At 33.8% G+C, this 19,374-nt stretch overlaps 2 protein-coding genes across 4 annotated transcripts; both read left to right on the plus strand.

The window, feature by feature from the left end:
• The first annotated feature begins 182 nt into the window (after window positions 1-182).
• On the plus strand, window positions 183-4,040 carry LOC110642396 (autophagy-related protein 8C-like). Of its 3 annotated transcripts, none has more exons than XM_021794438.2 (4): window positions 183-654; window positions 2,408-2,463; window positions 2,559-2,611; window positions 3,560-4,040. In XM_021794438.2, exons 1-4 carry the CDS (start codon window positions 507-509, stop codon window positions 3,684-3,686), a joined length of 384 nt encoding a protein of 127 aa, XP_021650130.2. In that variant the 5' UTR covers window positions 183-506; the 3' UTR covers window positions 3,687-4,040. The 3 variants fall into 3 exon arrangements, 2 of the variants coding, with proteins under 2 accessions (XP_021650130.2, XP_021650129.2); XR_002492447.2 differs by having other exon boundaries at window positions 509-1,574; window positions 3,770-4,040; XM_021794437.2 differs by having other exon boundaries at window positions 2,559-3,678.
• Window positions 4,041-10,509: 6,469 nt separating this feature from the next.
• LOC110642405 (autophagy-related protein 8C-like) lies at window positions 10,510-12,364 on the plus strand. The gene is made up of 5 exons (XM_058140624.1): window positions 10,510-10,595; window positions 10,684-10,804; window positions 10,901-10,953; window positions 11,876-11,994; window positions 12,074-12,364. Exons 1-5 carry the CDS (start codon window positions 10,510-10,512, stop codon window positions 12,190-12,192), a joined length of 498 nt encoding a protein of 165 aa, XP_057996607.1. The 3' UTR covers window positions 12,193-12,364.
• The last annotated feature ends 7,010 nt before the right edge of the window (window positions 12,365-19,374 follow it).

Genomic DNA, 19,374 nt, shown 5'->3' on the forward strand with positions numbered 1-19,374 from the left:
TTCGCTAGTTGGGCATTTGGTTCTTCTGTACAACGCGCAGTTTTGCTGGTCCTTCGATGCCTTTTTGCTCACTTTTCCTTTGTGCGTACCGTTTTGGCATAGCGATGAAACACACCGTTCCATTTACACTAGAAGTAGCCGTTAATTTTTCAGAGTATGATAGGCTTGATAGCCGAGTCCATAATTGTCAAAGATAGCAGTTAGTGAGTTGATGATTAGTTAACGGCTGCAACTAATTGTAAGGAGCATATCAATCAGTCAATGATACAAGAAATTCCTTCTTTATATTCTCTCTCTCTTTCTTCCTCCTCCTCCTTCTTCTTCTACTGTTCCTCCTTATTTGATCCGTCTTCTTCTACCCTTTCTTCTATTTCCTTCCCCTTTTCCTCTGTTTTCTGCTTGGTTGTGGCCTAGTCACAACATTTGGTATCAAAGCCATAAGATACTGTTTTGGGTGTCCTACTATCGTGATAATTTACAAACTAGCAAGGAATAACAAGAAAGCTATGGCTGCTGAGAACCCAAGATTACAAAATCTGCAAGAGCAGTTGCAGTCACAGAATCAAAAGATTCAAGAATTGAGTTTGACCTTGCACAAGGTTGAAGAAAGGATGAATCAGATGATGGAGATGATGAGAGCCTCGCAAGAAAACGGTAAAGAACCCCTGATTCCTAAAACTCAGTCCAATGTGCCTGAAATTAGGGTTAATTCTAATGAGATAAGGGCTAACAATAATGAATCAAGGGGTATTTTGCCTCTGCCTAAAGGAAGGGAAAATGGGGATTCTACTAATAGCGTTCAAGGGCTAAAGAGTTTCGGTATTTCTGGGATGAATCAGAAAGTGAATTTGCCTCAAATTGATGGTAGTAACCCTAGAGGTTGGGTTTTTGGAAACAAAGAGAGCAATATTGTTGAGAATGTTATTAAAGTAGAAAGTGGGGAAGTTCATGAAGAAATAAACTGTGAAAAAAGGGACTGCATTCTTGGTGGTAGTTTATTGAAGTTGAGATACTGCTTTCATATAATGCTCAAGGAGAATGTATTTGAAATTAGGAGAAGACAGAAGAAGAAAATGTGTCCCTTGACAGTCGACAAGTAAGGCTTTGAAACTGTTTATGAAAATGCCAAAGTGAATTGCAATGGTATCATGTTTCTTGATAAGAAGAATTCTAAGATTGGTATATTTTCTAGCTGCGAAAATATGAATAAATATGGGAATGAGATCACAATTTTGGCTGGACATCTAATGGTTTTGTGATCTTGAAGGAACAAGAATTGGAAATTTGGAGAAGAAACAGAAAGAAATTTAAATCATTGTCAATTAACGGTGCATCTTTAGAAGGTGTTCATGTGCCTTTATGCAATGGAAGTTCAGTCTCTGTCATTTGCAGAACTTAAGCTATCATTCTTGGACAACTGTAACATATGGAAGTGCCATCTTGAGCAAGCATTTGGAAAATGCTTTATTAAAGGCCAGTTTCTATATGCAGGATGCTGCTTTTGAACATTAACCTTCATTAAAGGCCCATTTCTTCAACTCATTCTTGAGGAAAAGAATGGTCTCACAGGGGAGGTAATGTTGTGACTATGTCAGCTGTGATGTGAGTGATAGCTGAGTCAATAATAATCAAAGAGAGCAATTAGTGAGTTGGAGATTAGTTGCAGCTGTAACTAATTGTATAACAGAATAACATAGGGAGGTGGGAAAATGTAATTCTTGTATAAATCTTGAGATTGTAAAGAGTACATCAATCAGCCAATAATACAAGAAATTCCTTATCTATACTCTCTCTCCCCTTTCCTCCTCCTCCTCCTTCTTCAACTTTTCCATTGATCCGTCCTCTTCTCCCCTTCTTCTATTTCCTTCCCCTTTTCCTCTGTTTTCTGTTTGGTTGTGGCCTAGTCACAACAAAGAATTGTTGCAATGCCAAAAAAAAATTTTCAATAAAAAATGAAACTGAAATTTTGGATGGCTTACATTGCTGACGGAGTTTTCTATTTGTTTGATGCGCTGCTTATAGATGTGATAAGTTTCCATTCTTTCCAATTATACTCCTGATGATTGATTGAAGAATTTCTTTTCTTCTTTTTTTTTTGGGCCCCCAATTTTTCTATCCATTAGAACGTTAGATCTTTCTCAATGCAACATGAATAGAATAAACTGTAGCTGATACAATGCCTGGTTCTTTCTTAAACTATAAAACATAATTTTTGCCTTATTTCTGTGAACAATTATCTTCAACTCTTGTTTTTCAATTGGTGTATAACTTGAACTCCATGTATAAGTTATCACGTGGAACTTTTCCTTTATTACTTTATAGGATGTCCTCCATATGTTCAGGACAAAATCATCACATTATTTTTTTATTTTTTACTTTGTGTCTAATTTCTTGTTTTGCTATTCAGAGAGGAGGCAAGCAGAAGTTGCTCGCTATAGGGAGAAGTATCCTGATAAAATACGTGTAAGATTCTGTTTCTAAATTTCTGTCAATATAGATTCTGTCTCTTCTACTCAATATATTCAACATCTTATCTTCTGACTGAGCATGTGATGCAGGTAATTGTGGAAAAGGCCGGAAGGAGTGATGTTCCTGATATTGATAAGAAGAAGTTAGTAGCATTCTTTCTTTCTTCATACTCTCTCCAGTTTCACATTCTCTTCCACATCTTTGTTACACAAGGAAGTTGTTACACTTCAGGAACTTCTTATTATATATTCTGCAGTAATAAGGCCTTCTCTAGTTGTATATTCATTCAATTTTCAGCACTGTAGTTATTTCTTTGTTGCTGTGCGTATTTTAGTTTTGGAATGCATATGGCGTTGCCTATTGTCATAGGCTTGAGGTAGTATTTTCACACCATTTGTATGCTTTTGGTTAAATATTGTGAGTCTTAGCAGCAGTGGTATTTTTTATGGTGAGATTTTTGCTTCCAGTTGGTCCACAACTGTTGGTGGTGGACATTGAACAGGTATTTGGGGAATAAACTCTAGTAATATAGGACATGGGATTGTGGAGATTTACACTAAGCTATATGTTTTGCTTTCTTTCTTTTTCTTTTCTTTTTTTTTTTTTTTTTGGGACAAGGTGGTAATATTGATTAACATAAAGTAAAAGATGTTGATGAACGACAGAATGTGAATATAGTTCAAATCATTCGAGCAAAGCTAACAATGGTTTCACACTTTCACTTGGAAATCAGCATATATAAATGGTTCCTATCTAGTTATAAGGCTCATTTGGCACATGTTTTATATGAGGTATATCTATTATGGATGCAAGTTAAACTGCATATGTGCACGACAAACTTGGGTTTTTATGTCTATGTAGGTTTGCTTGGTGCTTTTTCATTTGTTGATTCAAAGATATGATTTGGCTTCCGCACATGCATGCCAAATATAGGGCCTAACAATTTAATATCGGATGTAATTATGAAGTTTCTTTGTCTACATTTACTTTTACATTATAGAGATCATTGAATGGCATTTCTAACTCAATTTGATTTCAACTCTACTGTATACTGTCTTTCCTTTAATTTTTCTCTTTATTGTGAATTCAGATATCTTGTGTCAGCTGATTCTACTGTGGGGCAGTTTGTCCATGTTATCCGTGAAAGGATTAAGCTTGGTGCTGAAAAGGCTATATTTGTGCATATAAAGAACATTTTAACTCCAATTGGAGAGTAACATTAGTTAACTAATTTTTATATATGAAATTCTTTTAGTAATATTCTCATTCTTATGTTGGATAAATTCTTCTTTTGTTGCAGATGCGTTGATGTCTACAATTTATGAGGAGAACAAGGAAGAAGATGGTTTTCTTTACATGACTTACAGTGAGGAGAATATCTTTGGATCCCATCAAGAGCAGAAGAATTTTTGTATGTAAATAATGCAGGAAGATGTATGTTCTCAGCTGTCTGTTAATACTAATGCTTTAACCAGCTTATATGTTCTGCTCATCTTATTTTGGATTTACGCTATTAAGGCACTAGAAGAATTTTGACATTGAACTGAATGGATTCATATAAATTCTGGTGATCTGATTTCCAATACTTTATTTTCTTTTATTTGCAAATAATGTGGAAGTATCTTGTTTCAAGATTATTTATATTTGTTATGTCTAAAAACAACAAATGAAACCCCAAAATTTTTTTCTGCAATGATCAAAAACAAAGAAAAATAAAACCTTAAATTTTCTTTTGTGAATCGATGAATCTGTTTGTGGTGATAATTTCATTATTTTTTTTTCATTGCAAATAATCTATTTCTGCTTTGGCATCGGCCTTCCTTATCAAGTGTAGTTATTTAATATAGAATTATGGAAAATTTAATGAAAAATTTTATTAACTTTTAACTGTTATTGTGTTATTTTTTATAATTATGTACATATGCAAATTGTGAACTTATAAATCTTTTACATAAAACTTTAAGTTACCTCTAATGTTGTATATGTTTGAATTTTTAATTAATAAAATTTTAAGTTAGTAATGAACTAAAGAAAACTTCATAATCAATCACCATGTCGAAAGGCTGGGCAAAATCCTCTCAAAGACTCAACAAAATGAAGGGACTCCAAAGAAAAAATTTTCAATTATTAATTAGTGTGTTATAATGTTTTGTTAGTTCATTGAAATTTAAATATTGAGAAAAAAAAAGCCACTTCCTATAAAGATGGTAAAGATGAGGACAATTAAACATTGGATCTATTGATTATTTATAAATATTAAATGTATTATATTAAATAATTAATATTTGTCACTGCCAATCATTACTATGACTTGAGAAAGTAGAAAAGTGGACTAACAAGTAAAGTAAACAAGCCCAACCACTAAAAAACCAAAAGGCCCAAAAAGGTAACTACTAAAGTAACCAAATGAGACAATATCACTGTAACGAATTGCTAACAAAAAAGATAGAATTTGCTTGATATATAGAGAATGAATTGCATTTCACATAATTGTGAGAGATAATACATGTGTACTGAATGTATCTAATAATTTCTCTGGATGCACTTAATAATTTCTCATCCAACTTACTCCAATCTCGCGAAATTGAGTTTTATAAGAATTGAAAGTCTTATAAATATTAGGTTCTGGCATTAAAATGAATATCAAATAAGACAATATCCTTAATAGGCCCAAAACTACTCTCTAATAAGTCCAAAATGGCAATTACTAAAGTGACATCATAAATAAGACAATATTCTTGTAACGAATTGCTGACAATGAGACAGAATTTACTTGATATAGAAATTCAATTATTAATTAGTGGGTTATAATATTTTGTTAGTTCATTGAAATTTAAATATTGAGAAAAAAAAAGTCACTTCCTATAAAGATAGTAAAGATGATGACAATCAAACATTGTATCTATTGATTATTTATAAATATTAAATGCATTATATTAAATAATCACTATTTGTCACTGTCAACCAATACTATGACTTGAGAAAGTTGAAAGGTGGACTAACAAGTAAAGCAAGCAAGCCCAACCACTAAAAAACCAAAAGGCTCAAAAAGGCAACTACTAAAGTGACCAAATGAGACAACATCTTTGTAACAAATCGCTAATAAAAAAGATAGAATTTGCTTGATATATAGAGAATGAATTGAATTTCATATAATTGTGAGAGATAATACATGTGTACTGAATGTACCTAATAATTTCTTTGGGTGCACTTAATAATTTCTCATCTAACCTACTCCAATCTCGCGAAATTGAGTTTCATGAGAATTGAAAGTCTTATAAATATTAGGTTATGTATTGGCATTAAAATGAATATCAAATAAGACAATATTCTTAATAGGCCCAAAACTACTCTGTAATAAGCCCAAAACGGCAACTAATAAAGTGACATCATAAATGAGACAATATTCCTGTAACGAATTACTGACAATGAAACAGAATTTGTTTGATATAGAAATTCAATTATTAATTAATTAATGGGTAATAATGTTTTGTTAGTTCATTGAAATTAAAATATTGAGAAAAAAAAGCTACTTCCTGTAAAGATGGTAAAGATGAGGACAATCAAACATTGGATCTATTGATTATTTATAAATAGTAAATGCATTATATTAAATAATTACTATTTATCACTGCCAATCAATACTATGACTTGGAGAAAGTAGAAAGGTGGACTAATAAGTAAAGCAAGCAAGTCCAACCACTAAAAAACCAAAAGGCCCAAAAAGTCAACTACTAAAGTGATCAAATGAGACAATATCTCTGTAACAAATTGCTAACAAAAAAGATAGAATTTGGTTGATATATAGAGAATGAATTGAATTTCACATAATTGTGAGAGATAATACATGTGTACTGAATGTACCTAATAATTTCTTTGGGTGCACTTAATAATTTCTCATCCAACCTACTCCAATCTCGCGAAATTGAGTTTCATGAGAATTGAAAGTCTTATAAATATTAGGTTCTGTATTGGCATTAAAATGAATATCAAGTAAGACAATATCCTTAATAGGCCCAAAACTACTCTCTAATAAGTCCAAAACGGCAACTACTAAAGTGACATCATAAATGAGACAATATTCATGTAACGAATTATTGACAATGAGACAGAATTTGCTTGATATAGAAATTCAATTATTAATTAGTGGGTTATAATGTTTTGTTAGTTCATTGAAATTTAAATATTGAGAAAAAAAAAAGTCACTTCCTATAAAGATGGTAAAGATGAGGACAATCAAATATTGTATCTATTGATTATTTATAAATATTAAATGTATTATATTAAATAATTACTATTTGTCACTGCCAACCAATACTATGACTTGAGAAAGTAGAAAGGTGGACTAACAAGCAAAGGAAGCAAGCCCAATCACTAAAAAACCAAAAGGGCAACTACTAAAGTGACCAAATAAGACAATATCTCTATAACGAATTGTTAACAGAAAAGATAGAATTTGCTTGATATATAGAGAATGAATTGAATTTCACATAATTGTGAGAGATAATACACCTGTACTGAATGTACCTAATAATTTCTTTGAGTACACTTAATAATTTTTCATCCAACCTACTCCAATCTCGCGAAATTGAGTTTCATGAGAATTGAAAGTCTTATAAATATTAGGTTATGTATTGGCATTAAAATTAATATCAAATAAGACATTATCCTTAATAGGCCCAAAACTACTCTCTAATAAGCCCAAAACGGCAACTAATAAAGTGACATCATAAATGAGACAATGTTCCTGTAACGAATTGCTGACAATGAGACAGAATTTGCTTGTTATAGAAATTCAATTATTAATTAGTGGGTTATAATGTTTTGTTAGTTCATTGAAATTTAAATATTGAGAAAAAAAAAGCCACTTCTTATAAAGATGGTAAAGATGAGGACAATCAAACATTGGATCTATTGATTATTTATAAATATTATGCATTAAATAATTACTATTTGTCACTGCCAACCAATACTATGATTTGAGAAAGTAGAAAGGTGGACTAACAAGTAAAGCAAGCAAACCCAACCAATAAAAAACCAAAAGGCCCAAAAAGGCAACTACTAAAATGATCAAATGAAACAATATCTCTGTAATGAATTGCTAACAAAAAAGATAGAATTTGGTTGATATATAGAGAATGAATTGAATTTCAAATAATTGTGAGAGATAATACATATGTACTGAATGTACCTAATAATTTCTTTGGGTGCACTTAATAATTTCTCATCTAACCTACTACAATCTCACGAAATTGAGTTTCATGAGAATTGAAAGTCTTATAAATATTAGGTTCTGTATTGGCATTAAAATGAATATCAAATAAGATAATATCCTTAATAGGCCCAAAACTACTCTCTAATAAGTCCAAAACGGCAACTAATAAAGTGACATCATAAATGAGACAATATTCCTGTAACAAATTACTGACAATGAGACAGAATTTGCTTGATATAGAAATTCAATTATTAATTAGTAGGTTATAATGTTTTGTTAGTTCATTGACATTGAAATATTGAGAAAAAAAAAAGCCACTTCCTATAAAGATGGTAAAGATGAGGACAATCAAAAATTGGATCTATTGATTATTTATAAATATTAAATGCATTATATTAAATAATTTCTGTTTGTCACTTCCAACCAATACTATGACTTGAGAAAGTAGAAAGGTGGACTAAAAAGTAAAGTAAGCAAACCCAACCACTAAAAAACTAAAAGGCCCAAAAAGGTAACTACTAAAGTGACCAAATAAGACAATATCTCTGTAACGAATTGCTAACAAAAAAGATAGAATTTGGTTGATATATAGAGAATGAATTGAATTTCAAATAATTGTGAGAGATAATACATGTGTACTGAATGTACTTAATAATTTCTTTAGCTGCACTTAATAATTTCTCATCCAACCTAGTCACTTAATAATTTCTCATCCAACCTACTCCAATCTCGTGAAATTGAGTTTCATGAGAATTAAAAGTCTTATAAATATTAGGTTCTGTATTGGCATTAAAATGAATATCAAATAAGACAATATCCTTAACAGGCCCAAAACTGCTCTCTAATAAGTCCAAAACGGCAACTAATAAAGTGACATCATAAATGAGACAATATTCCTGTAACGAATTGCTGACAAAGAGACAGAATTTGCTTGATATAGAAATTCAATTATTAATTAGTGGGTTATAATGTTTTGTTAGTTCATTGAAATTGAAATATTGAGAAAAAAAAAAAGCCACTTCCTGTAAAGATGGTAAAGATGAGGACAATCAAAAATTGGATCTATTGATTATTTATAAATATTAAATGCATTATATTAAATAATTACTATTTGTCACTGCCAACCAATACTATGACTTGAGAAAGTAGAAAGGTGGAATAACAAGTAAAACAAGCAAACCCGACCACTAAAAAACCAAAAGGCCCAAAAAGGCAACTACTAAAGTGACAAAATGAGACAATATCTCTGTAACAAATTGCTAACAAAAAAGATAGAATTTGCTTGATATATAGATAATGAATTGAATTTCAATAATTGTGAGAGATAATACATGTGTACTGAATGTACCTAATAATTTCTTTGGGTGCACTTAATAATTTCTCATCCAACCTACTCCAATCTCGCGAAATTGAGTTTCATGAGAATTGAAAGTCTTATAAATATTAGGTTATGTATTGGCATTAAAATGAATATCAAATAAGACAATATCCTTGATAGGCCCAAAACTCTCTAATAAGCCCAAAACGGCAACTAATAAAATGACATCATAAATGAGACAATATTCCTGTAACGAATTGCTGACAATGAGATAGAATTTGCTTGATATAGAAATTCAATTATTAATTAATGGGTTATAATGTTTTGTTAGTTCATTGAAATTTAAATATTGAGAAAAAAAAAGCCACTTCCTATAAAGATGGTAAAGATGAGGACAATCAAACATTGGATCTATTGATTATTTATAAATATTAAATGCATTATATTAAATAATTACTATTTGTCACTGCCAACCAATATTATGACTTGAGAAAGTAGAAAGGTGGATTAACAAGTAAAGCAAGCAAACTCAACCACTAAAAAACCAAAAGGCCCAAAAAGGCAACTACTAAAGTGAACAAATGAGACAATATCTCTGTAACAAATTGCTAACAAGAAAGATAGAATTTGCTTGATATATAGAGAATGAATTAAATTTCACATAATTGTGAGAGATAATACATGTGCACTGAATGTACCTAATAATTTCTTTGGGTACACTTAATAACTTCTCATCCAACCTACTTCAATCTTGCGAAATTGAGTTTCATGAAAATTGAAAGTCTTATAAATATTAGGTTATGTATTGGCATTAAAATGAATATCAAATAAGACAATATCCTTAATAGGCCCAAAACTACTCTCTAATAAGTCCAAAATGGCAACTAATAAAGTGACATCATAAATGAGACCATATTCCTGTAACGAATTGCTAACAATGAGACAGAATTTGCTTGATATAGAAAGTGGATCTCACATGATTGTGAAAGATGATACATGTTCACCGGGTGCACCTAATAATTTCTTATCCAACCTACCCAATATCGGGAATTTGAGTTTTATAAGAATTGAAAGTCTTATAAATATTAGATTTTGTGTTGGAGTTAAAATGAATCTCTAATAAGTCTCCGGTCACTTAAATTGAAGATTAATATTGTTTTCTTTTTTCTTTGGAAAATCCATTGGGTTCGTTTCTCTTTTTTCTTTCAAACTATGGAATTTTTTATACCACATACATATGTGTTGTGTTCTACTTGATGAGAATTGTTGCAATGCCAAAAATATTTTAAACAAAAAATGAAACTGAAATTTTGGATGGCTTACATTGCTGATGGAGTTTTCTATTTGTTTGATGGGCAGCTCATATATGCGATAAGTTTCCATTCTTTCCATTTATACTCTCTGATGGTTGATTGAAGGATTACTTTTCTTTTTTTGGGGCCCCTATTTTACAGAACATGAGTTCTTTCTCAATGCAGCATGAATAGAATAAATTGTAGCTGATATAATGTCTGGTTCTTTCTTAAACTATAAAACAGAATTTTTGCCTTATTTCTCTGAACAACTGTCTTCAACTCTTGTTTTTCAATTCGTGTATAAATCTAACTCTATGTATGAGGCAATTGTTATCACGAGGAACTTTTCCTTTATTACTTTATAGGATGTCCTCCATATGTTGAAGACAAAATTATCACGATTATTTATTTATTGTCTACTTTGTGTCTAATTTCTTGTTTTACTATTCAGAGAGGAGACAAGCAGAAGCTGCACGCATTAGGGAGAAGTATCCTGATAGAATACCTGTAAGATTCTGTTTTCAAATTTATGTCAATCTAGATTCTGTCTCTTCCATTCAGTTTACTCAATATGCTTATCTTCTGACTGAGCATGTGATACAGGTAATTGTGGAAAAGGCCGGAAGGAGTGACGTTCCTGATATTGATAAGAAGAAGTTAGTAGCATTCTTTCTTTCTTTATACTCTCTCCAGTTTCACATTCTCTTTCACATTTGTGTTGCACAACGAAGTTGTTACTTTTCAGGAACTCCTTGTTATATATCCTGCAGTAATAAGACCTTCTCTAGTTGTATATTCATTCAATTTTCAGTACTGTGATCATTTCTAGGTAGCTGTGCTTATTTTAGTTTTGGAATGCTTATGGCATTGCCTATTTTCATAGGCTTGAGGTAGTATTTTCACAGTATTTGCATGCTTTTGATTAGTTAAGGTGAGCCTTTAGCAGCAGTGGTTTTTTTTTTTTTTTTTGGAGAGATTTTTGCTGCCATGAGGTTCACAACTGTTGGTAGTGGACATTGAGCTCGTATGTGGGGAATAATCTCTAGTATGGGAATTAGGAGATTTACACTAAGCTGTGTATTTTTCTTTTCTTTCCTTTTCTTTTCTTTTTTTCTTGGACATGGCTCTAATGTAGATTATCTAATGTAAAAGAAGTTGATGAACGTGAATATAGTTCAAATGATTCAAGCAAAGCAAACAATGGTTTCACTTGGAAATCAGTATATGGAAATGGTTCCCATCTGGTTATAAGGCTCATTTGGCACATGTTTTATATGAGGTCTCTATTATGGATGCAAGTTAAAATGAATATGTACAAAAAACACTTCGGTTTTTAAGTCTGGGTGGGTTTGTCAAGTGCTTTTTCATTGGTGGATTCAAGGATATGATTTGGCTCCTGCACATGCATGCAAACTGTAAGGCCTAGCAATTTAATATTGGATGAAACTACGAAGTTTCCTTGCTTACATTTATTTTTACGTTATAGACATCATTGAATGGCGCTGCCAACCCAATTTGATTTCAACTCTACTGTATATACTAGCTTTCCTTTAATTTTTCTGGTTATTGTGAATTCAGATATCTTGTGCCAGCTGATTTGACTGTTGGGCAATTTGTCTATGTTATCCGTAAAAGGATTAAACTCAGTGCTGAAAAGGCTATATTTGTGTTTGTGAAGAACACATTACCTCCAACTGGTGAGTAACATTAATTAATCGCTATATACAAAATTCTTTTAGTAATATTCTTGTGTTTGATAAAATCCTTCTGTTGCAGTTGCATTGATGTCTGCAATCTACGAGGAGAACAAGGATGAAGATGGTTTTCTTTACATGAGTTACAGTGGGGAGAATACCTTTGGATCCCATCAAAAGCAGCAGGATTTTTCTGCGTAAATGAAACAGGAAGATTTATGTTCTCAACTGTTAATTAATATTAATGCTCTAAAGAGCTTATATATTCTGCTCATCTTTTTTTGGATTTATGCTATTAAAGTATTGGAGGAAGTTTAACTTGGAACTGAATGGATTTATATAAATTCTAGTAATCTGATCTCGAATTGCCTTATTTTTCTTTTATTTGGAAATAATGTGGAAGTATTTTGTTTCAATATTTTTATTTGTTCTGTATAAGGACAACAAATAAAATCCCAAAACGTTTTTCTGCAATTATAAAAACCAAAGAAAAATGAAATCTTAAATTTTCTTTTTTTTAAAAAAAAAAAATCAACGAAAAAAGTTTCGTCGATGGCCTTGAATAGGCAGAGATTACAGACTTTAAAAAAGGCTACTTCACCTTAAGAAATTCTAGTTACAGCCCACAAAATTTCAACTCCTAAACTTATAAGAAAGTCCAACCCATATCCCCAGCCCTAACCCTGAAACCCTATGGCAAACGGAACTGAGTAGAGCACCAAGCCGAGTAGAGCACCTGTAGCCGAGGACTCAAACATTCCGTCCATGCTGCACTTCCAAAGACGCTCCGCCAAGACCATCTGATAGTAGGGAAAGGCCTATCAAAGCCAACAAAACCACAAAGCAAGCAAATCGGAATCCACTGTCAACCTTGTAAAGAGAGAAGGCCATGTGGCGAAGGAACCGTTGAAGCTTAGATCGGCAACCCACACAAGGGAAAGAAGCGGAGGAGGAGCAGGAACCAGCCAACATCTCACTCTCCTTTAGCCAAGGCAACAACACTTTCTCAGCCAACTCTTCAAACCCTACACACAGTAGCAGAACTTCCTTCGGCCAAGTCTATATAGTCGCTCAAATGGACATGCATAGAATCAGACAAGGCAAATCAACGAAGGCTCCTCCTTTAAGCCACCCAAACTTGCAAAATCACACTAAAAACCAACAAAAAGAAGAATAAAAAGAGATAGACAACAACACAAAGCAATCATTGGCAGCCCAAGATCCTCCACCTTTCACCACTGTTGCCCTGCAAGCAAAACCTATTACAATGCAACACACCAGCGAGGGAGAGGGGGAGGAGTGGAGAGGAGAGGAAAGCTGCTTGGTGCAGCAGAGCAACGAGACATAATCTCCGAAGAAAAGAAAAAAAATGAGAGTTCTTCTCTCTCTGCACCAAGCAGAAAGAGAATCTTTTTTTTTTTTTTTTTCCGTTTAGGAATCAATGAACCTGTGCGTGGAAATATATTTGTCTGGAATTATTTAATTTGAAATTAGCCTAATCGTTTCATGAGTCGATTAGTTTTTCTGATATTTGGAGCACTTAAAAAATTATCAATAGAAAATATTTTCATTGGCTACAAAAAAATTAAGTCATTTTTTAAATTTCTCTAATATTTGGGGCACTTTAAAAATTTATTAATAAAAAATATTTTTATTGATTAAACGAAAAATTAAGCAAATTAAAAAAAAATGATTTTGTAACACCCCTGATTTTTATATATTATTATTGGGCTTCGTGTAGGTATCCTCAATTCGCGAAATCGACGGTGTCCGGATGCTGAATTTAGGCGAACAGGACCCACTGGAAAAGTCTCCGAATTGGATCGAGGTTTTGGCTACCCCACCATTGTCAGGCATCCCGAGCGCGTTCCCGAAGTCGGAATTGGCAAAGGTAAACCCGAACCTTGCTTTTTCATAATTTTCTAGTGCTTAAATAGGATTAAAAATCCATAAAATATTCGTGGTAGCTTAGAAAATTACGATTCTTTTTGCAATAGCTTAGTAATATTTCTAAGGACCGTGGGGCAGAGTTTTATAATTTTTAGAGCTTATTTGAGCAGTTTTTGCAAAAATGATCAATTATAAGGACTAAATTGAAATTTTACATATTGTGATGAATGATTGATTTGATGGGCCCACGAGGGGCTGTGTGATGTGATTGAGTTGTGGATATATGGATTGCGGATATAGAAGTGTGTTTTGAGCCCTTTTGCAGGTTGGGTAGGTCCTAGGAATAGGGGAGATTCTGCCGGATTTTCGGCACGACTTAGGACGTATTGGTCTTTTTCTTTATTTGTATTGAGTCAGATTTATTAAATGATTGTAATAAAATTGTCGTGAGCCGAATGCCTTCTTCCTCCGCCCACCGCCAGGTGATTGTCGTCAAGTCTGTGAGTAGAATATTAATTTTAATTGTAATTTCGATATTATTATATGTTCAAGCATGCCCATGCATCACTTATATGCATATATTTATGTAGTTAAACTCTAGGCACGATTTATGTTGCATTCATAACTGTTGATGTGCCATGGATGTTGTTGTGGTAATTTGGAGCAGTGTGCGTGCGTTGGCGTGCGTGTGATGTGGTGTGGACTTTGTCACGACCCAACCTATGGGCCGGACCGGCACTAGGACCTGGGCCAGCTTAAAGCCCCCGAGGCCCGTAGTAAGCCTAACTATTCCTCAAATCCATAACCAGGCCCACAATTTAGGCCCAATATGCATATAAAATAATTTAAATCAAACTGTTATAATTTCATTTCGGGCCAACTTAGCCCATAAATTTTCAGAAACTAAAATCAGGGGAGCCCAGCTCAACCCTGTTACCTCATTCATAACCATTTAAAACTCATAAAATTTTTCTTTTCATTTATTAATACGCAAACTTGAATTCATACAGTCCCTGACAGGCTTAATGCTACTACTAGCACATGCGGAGCTCTAAATTACAAATTTAGAGAATAATAATACAATTAAATAATCGACGTTAAACCTGCGAGAAAGAAAACAGGTTGCTCTGTAAAATAACTCCTCCTGTGGCCTGGAAAAATATTGAACAGGAGTGAGCGTTCGACTCAGAGAGTAAAATATCAATTTTAACCATAATCTCTATAATTATCTAAAACTAATGCAACCTGTGGAATGAAGTGCAACATCAGCAATAAATTCACATCATAACATCAGAAAGGTAATTTGGAGCAGTGTGCGTGCGTTGGCGTGCGTGTGATGTGGTGTGGACTATGGATAGGACGGGGTAGTCACGGCTTGAGTAATTCGCTGGGACCCGATCCTTCGAGGGGTAGTCACGGCTTGAGTAATTCGCTGGGACCCTCGATTTGGTTATTAAGTGGAAGTCCGAGCTTGAGTAATTCGCTGGCACCAGGTTGGATTTAAGAGAGCTGTATAGGGGATCAGCTCCCATATGTTATGTTTGATACTACAGGGTGTGTGAGTGCTCCAAATTACCTTTCTGATGTTATGATGTGAATTTATTGCGATGTTGCACTTCATTCCACAAAGTTGCATTAGTTTTAGATAGTTATAGAGATTATGGTTAAAATTGATATTTTACTCTCCGAGTCGAACGCTCACTCTGCTCAATATTTTTCTCAAAGCTACAGGAGGATTTTATTGTGGTTACCCTGCTTTTCTCCTTCGCAGGTTGTTTATCAATAGTTTTGTAATTTTATTTACTCCTAGAATTTCCGCATGTGTTAGAAATATTTAAATGATTCGGGTCTGTAATATAAATTGTCATGTGGACCTGTAAAATTATATGCATGTTTGATGGATTGGATGAGGGAGCTGAGCTTCCATTTATTTTTATGCCGATATGAGTATGTGGAGGGTGAGCTGAGCTCCCCAATTGATGATATATTTTGTTTACAGGTCGGGTGAGTCAAAAACTCCCCGTTGAAAGGTCCACTTTATGGCCGGATTCTGTCCGGTTGGTTTCTTGAAACTGGGCCCAAATGGGCCTTAGAGTTGGGTTAATGAACAGTTAGGCTTACTACGGGTCTCGGGGGCTTTAGGCTGGCCCAAGTCCTAGTGCCGGTCCGGCCCATAGGTTGGGTCGTGACTAATGTGGTATCAGAGCTTAGGCTCCAGATTCATAGGGAAAAATTATCTAAGTGTTGGGAAGAGTCTACTAGGAGTCACATGCGGAGTATAGGATTTTGTTTCGTCTTTTCCTCTAATTCTTTGTTTCTAGATTCTACGTTATACCTCGGGAAATATAAGATTACCTCAGTTAGTGTCTTGATTTTCGTGGAGTACACAGAAATGTGAAATAGAGTTAGTAGACATGTGAGGTCTATCATGAGAATACGTACTCCAAGAAATGTTATATTTTTGTCAGTATGGGTTTAAATGGTGTGCCCATTTCGTGTAAGGCACGAGTACATAAAAGTGAGTCTTAAAAGTACAGTTGCCCTGGATAAGGATGAGGATACCACTCTGGCGGTCATCGAGATGACCCAGTCATAATAAGTTTGTGATAATAGAAGATTCGAGAGAGATAAGAAATTAGGAGGCCTAGTAGGTCCGGACGTATCGTAGTAACTACACAATGTTCTCGATGTCTGCTCTGTAAGCTGCAGATTACAGTACCGACATGAGATTATTGTGTAGAGCTGCGTACTTCCCTGTAGTGCTTATGATGAGGATGTTGCGAGTCTGCTTTGGTACAAGAATACCGCAGCGAGTTTTATATCTGCAGAGGAGTTGGGAACTCCTGGTTAAGAGTCTAGAGCTAGAATATCGAAAGGTCACAGTTGGGTGTCTAGAGTCAGTGACTCAGTTACCCTAGCATGAGCTAGAGTTGCCATCAGACCAGAGGTTTCGCACTAGATGCAAAGTAAAGGTGACACTTATAGGGGGAGATCATCTAGTCTTCAGTATGGAATTTTGGATCGTTTTTGTAGTACGACAGACGTTTTGCTTAGAGTTTAGTGAGAATAGTATACCTTGTGTGTATTAGTAAGGAATAAAGTACAACCCTACTACCTAGGGAAGTTTGGAACTATGAATTGATGATTTACAAGCTATGATATGATAAGAGAGTCATTAACTTGACATGGTTTGGGCAAGGTGGTAAATGTAGTACCTTTGTTGCAGTAAGTTAGGGTATAGTCCTATCTTTTCAGAAGGGATCGAAGGTTATTATTGATAATGATGACTTATGGAATAGTGTTCTAGATGGGACTGTAGAGTGTGGTAGAGAGTAGTTGGCTCGGGTATCCTGCAGAGGATACAAGTTCCATTATAGGAATCATATGTAATCAGATCACGATGGATGTAAATCCTTTGAATTTGATGACGGGTTTGGATGCCCGGAATCTTAAGTTTTGGCTAATTGAGTAAACATAAAAAAATAATAATAATAACAAATAAATAAAATTACTGTAGAATCAGTTCTCGAGGTAGTAAGGGTATTATGTAAGCTAAAGGATAAGAATAGACATCATACGATAAAAGTATGACTGCAATTTCCTGAGTTCCTTTCTAACTTCATATTGTTCAAAACAATAGTATAATCTAATTATAATAGTGTTAAGAGAAATAAATTAGCAAAGATAAATTATAGAAGGCCAATGGACAGAGAAAGTGCAGGATGAAGGTTTGGACAATTGATTGCAGATGCAATATAATCTAAATGCCAGTGGAAGTACTAGCTAGAGTGGTCAAAGGACCAAATCTGAATAGCATAGATATGTGATAATGTGGTATAGACTCTGAAAGATATAGTTAGCAGGTACAGCTGTCATGTTAGGAAGAAGAATGGAACCAGGGATAGAATAGTCAAGTTCTATTTTGGGTAAGACAAAGGAAATAAATGAAAGGACAACCTAAAGAGCGCATAATAAAAAGGAACAAAGTTAAGATATAGGGTAGGCTAAGTGTTATTTTTGGCAAGGTGAATGACAAGGATGGAGAACCCAAAATGGGACCATATTAGCAAGAATAGTAATGGAGGTATGGAATACAATAATAATGAGTAAAAAGTAGAAGGTGTGCGATGATATTGCGGACTATCTAATTAGGCAGAGAAAGAGAAGTTAGTAAGCAGTAAGTTGAATAAAAGTCAATCTAAGGGATCAAAAAGGTATGATGAGAGGAAAAGAATGATAGATAATGACACAGACGCTTTAAGTTAGACTTTTGAGATAGTGACAAGGTAGTTAGAGGTTCATTATGAATGTCAGGCAAACATTTTTAGTGTGATCAACAGAATCACTTTGTAGTGAAGCAATAACGACATGACAACAGTAGGGGTAGAACGAGAAGTGACAAGTCTGGGTGGTTATAAATCACTAGAAAGTTCAAGGATCAAACTAATGACCATAGATAAGATTAGAATTAGTGTTGGAAGAATTTATTAGTGAGAAAAATCTTTCAGGAATCAACAAAAGTTAAGGGCACAATAAAAACGATGATAGATATGAATCATAGGTCGAGTATAAGTAAAGTTAATAAATTATAAAATATTATGTCAAGAAGGAAAATGGTACGGTAAAGGGTTCATGCAGATGATACCTTATAGGTAGAGCATAATTGTGCTAGGAGATGATGAAATTTGGAGAGAAAGACCAAGAAACTTAGGTGAAACGTTATAATATGACAATCGGGTGTAGTTGAATATAAGAGGATATTTTCTTTCTTTTCAAGTTTAGCTTGTGCTTTTGGTTCTAGAAGGTTATATAAGGAACAGAAACTGAGTCAAGGAGACCTAGTTATTGAGAGTTTGGTAGGCACAAATTCATACATAATTTCCTGATATGAGAATGACAGTAAGTGCATACCTAGTATTAAGTATGAAAGGACGAACAGAGTAATGACAGGAGTCAAAAGGAGTTAACTACCAAGGCTTGCCACCGTTTTAAACTATGAGCTAGAGGAAGTACTATTTATGGATGAGTTTCAATAGATGAAATTGTTGCTGGTGGATAATTTGAGGTTGAAGTTTAGAAAGCTATATGTAGTATATGTGATTATATTAAGGAGAATGAACACGTGAAGTATCTTGTTTGGAATTAAGGCATGACACATATTTCCTACAGCCGTGTTAGTTCAGATGGAACTTATAGTTTATGGGGCTCATATTCATCCAGGATAATCAATTTCCTACTAAGGCTGGTAGGGAATGATAATGTTCTGATAGTTAAGTTGGAAAAAAGGAGGTACAAAAAAAAAATTCTCTATGAGTAATTATAAGTGTTACATAAGGTGAAGAATGTGCTGGTAGGAGTAAATCATAGGGTTAGAATTCTCGAAGTAATGAAACTAGTAATCAAGATAAGACTAAGAAATAAAAAGAAAGTTAAAGTTGATGATGGGATAGACATCTTTGAAGGAAAAGGTGTAAGGATGAGATAGGACTAAAA

Source organism: Hevea brasiliensis, chromosome 18, assembly GCF_030052815.1.
Source record: "Hevea brasiliensis isolate MT/VB/25A 57/8 chromosome 18, ASM3005281v1, whole genome shotgun sequence".
Classification (NCBI taxonomy): domain Eukaryota; kingdom Viridiplantae; phylum Streptophyta; class Magnoliopsida; order Malpighiales; family Euphorbiaceae; genus Hevea; species Hevea brasiliensis.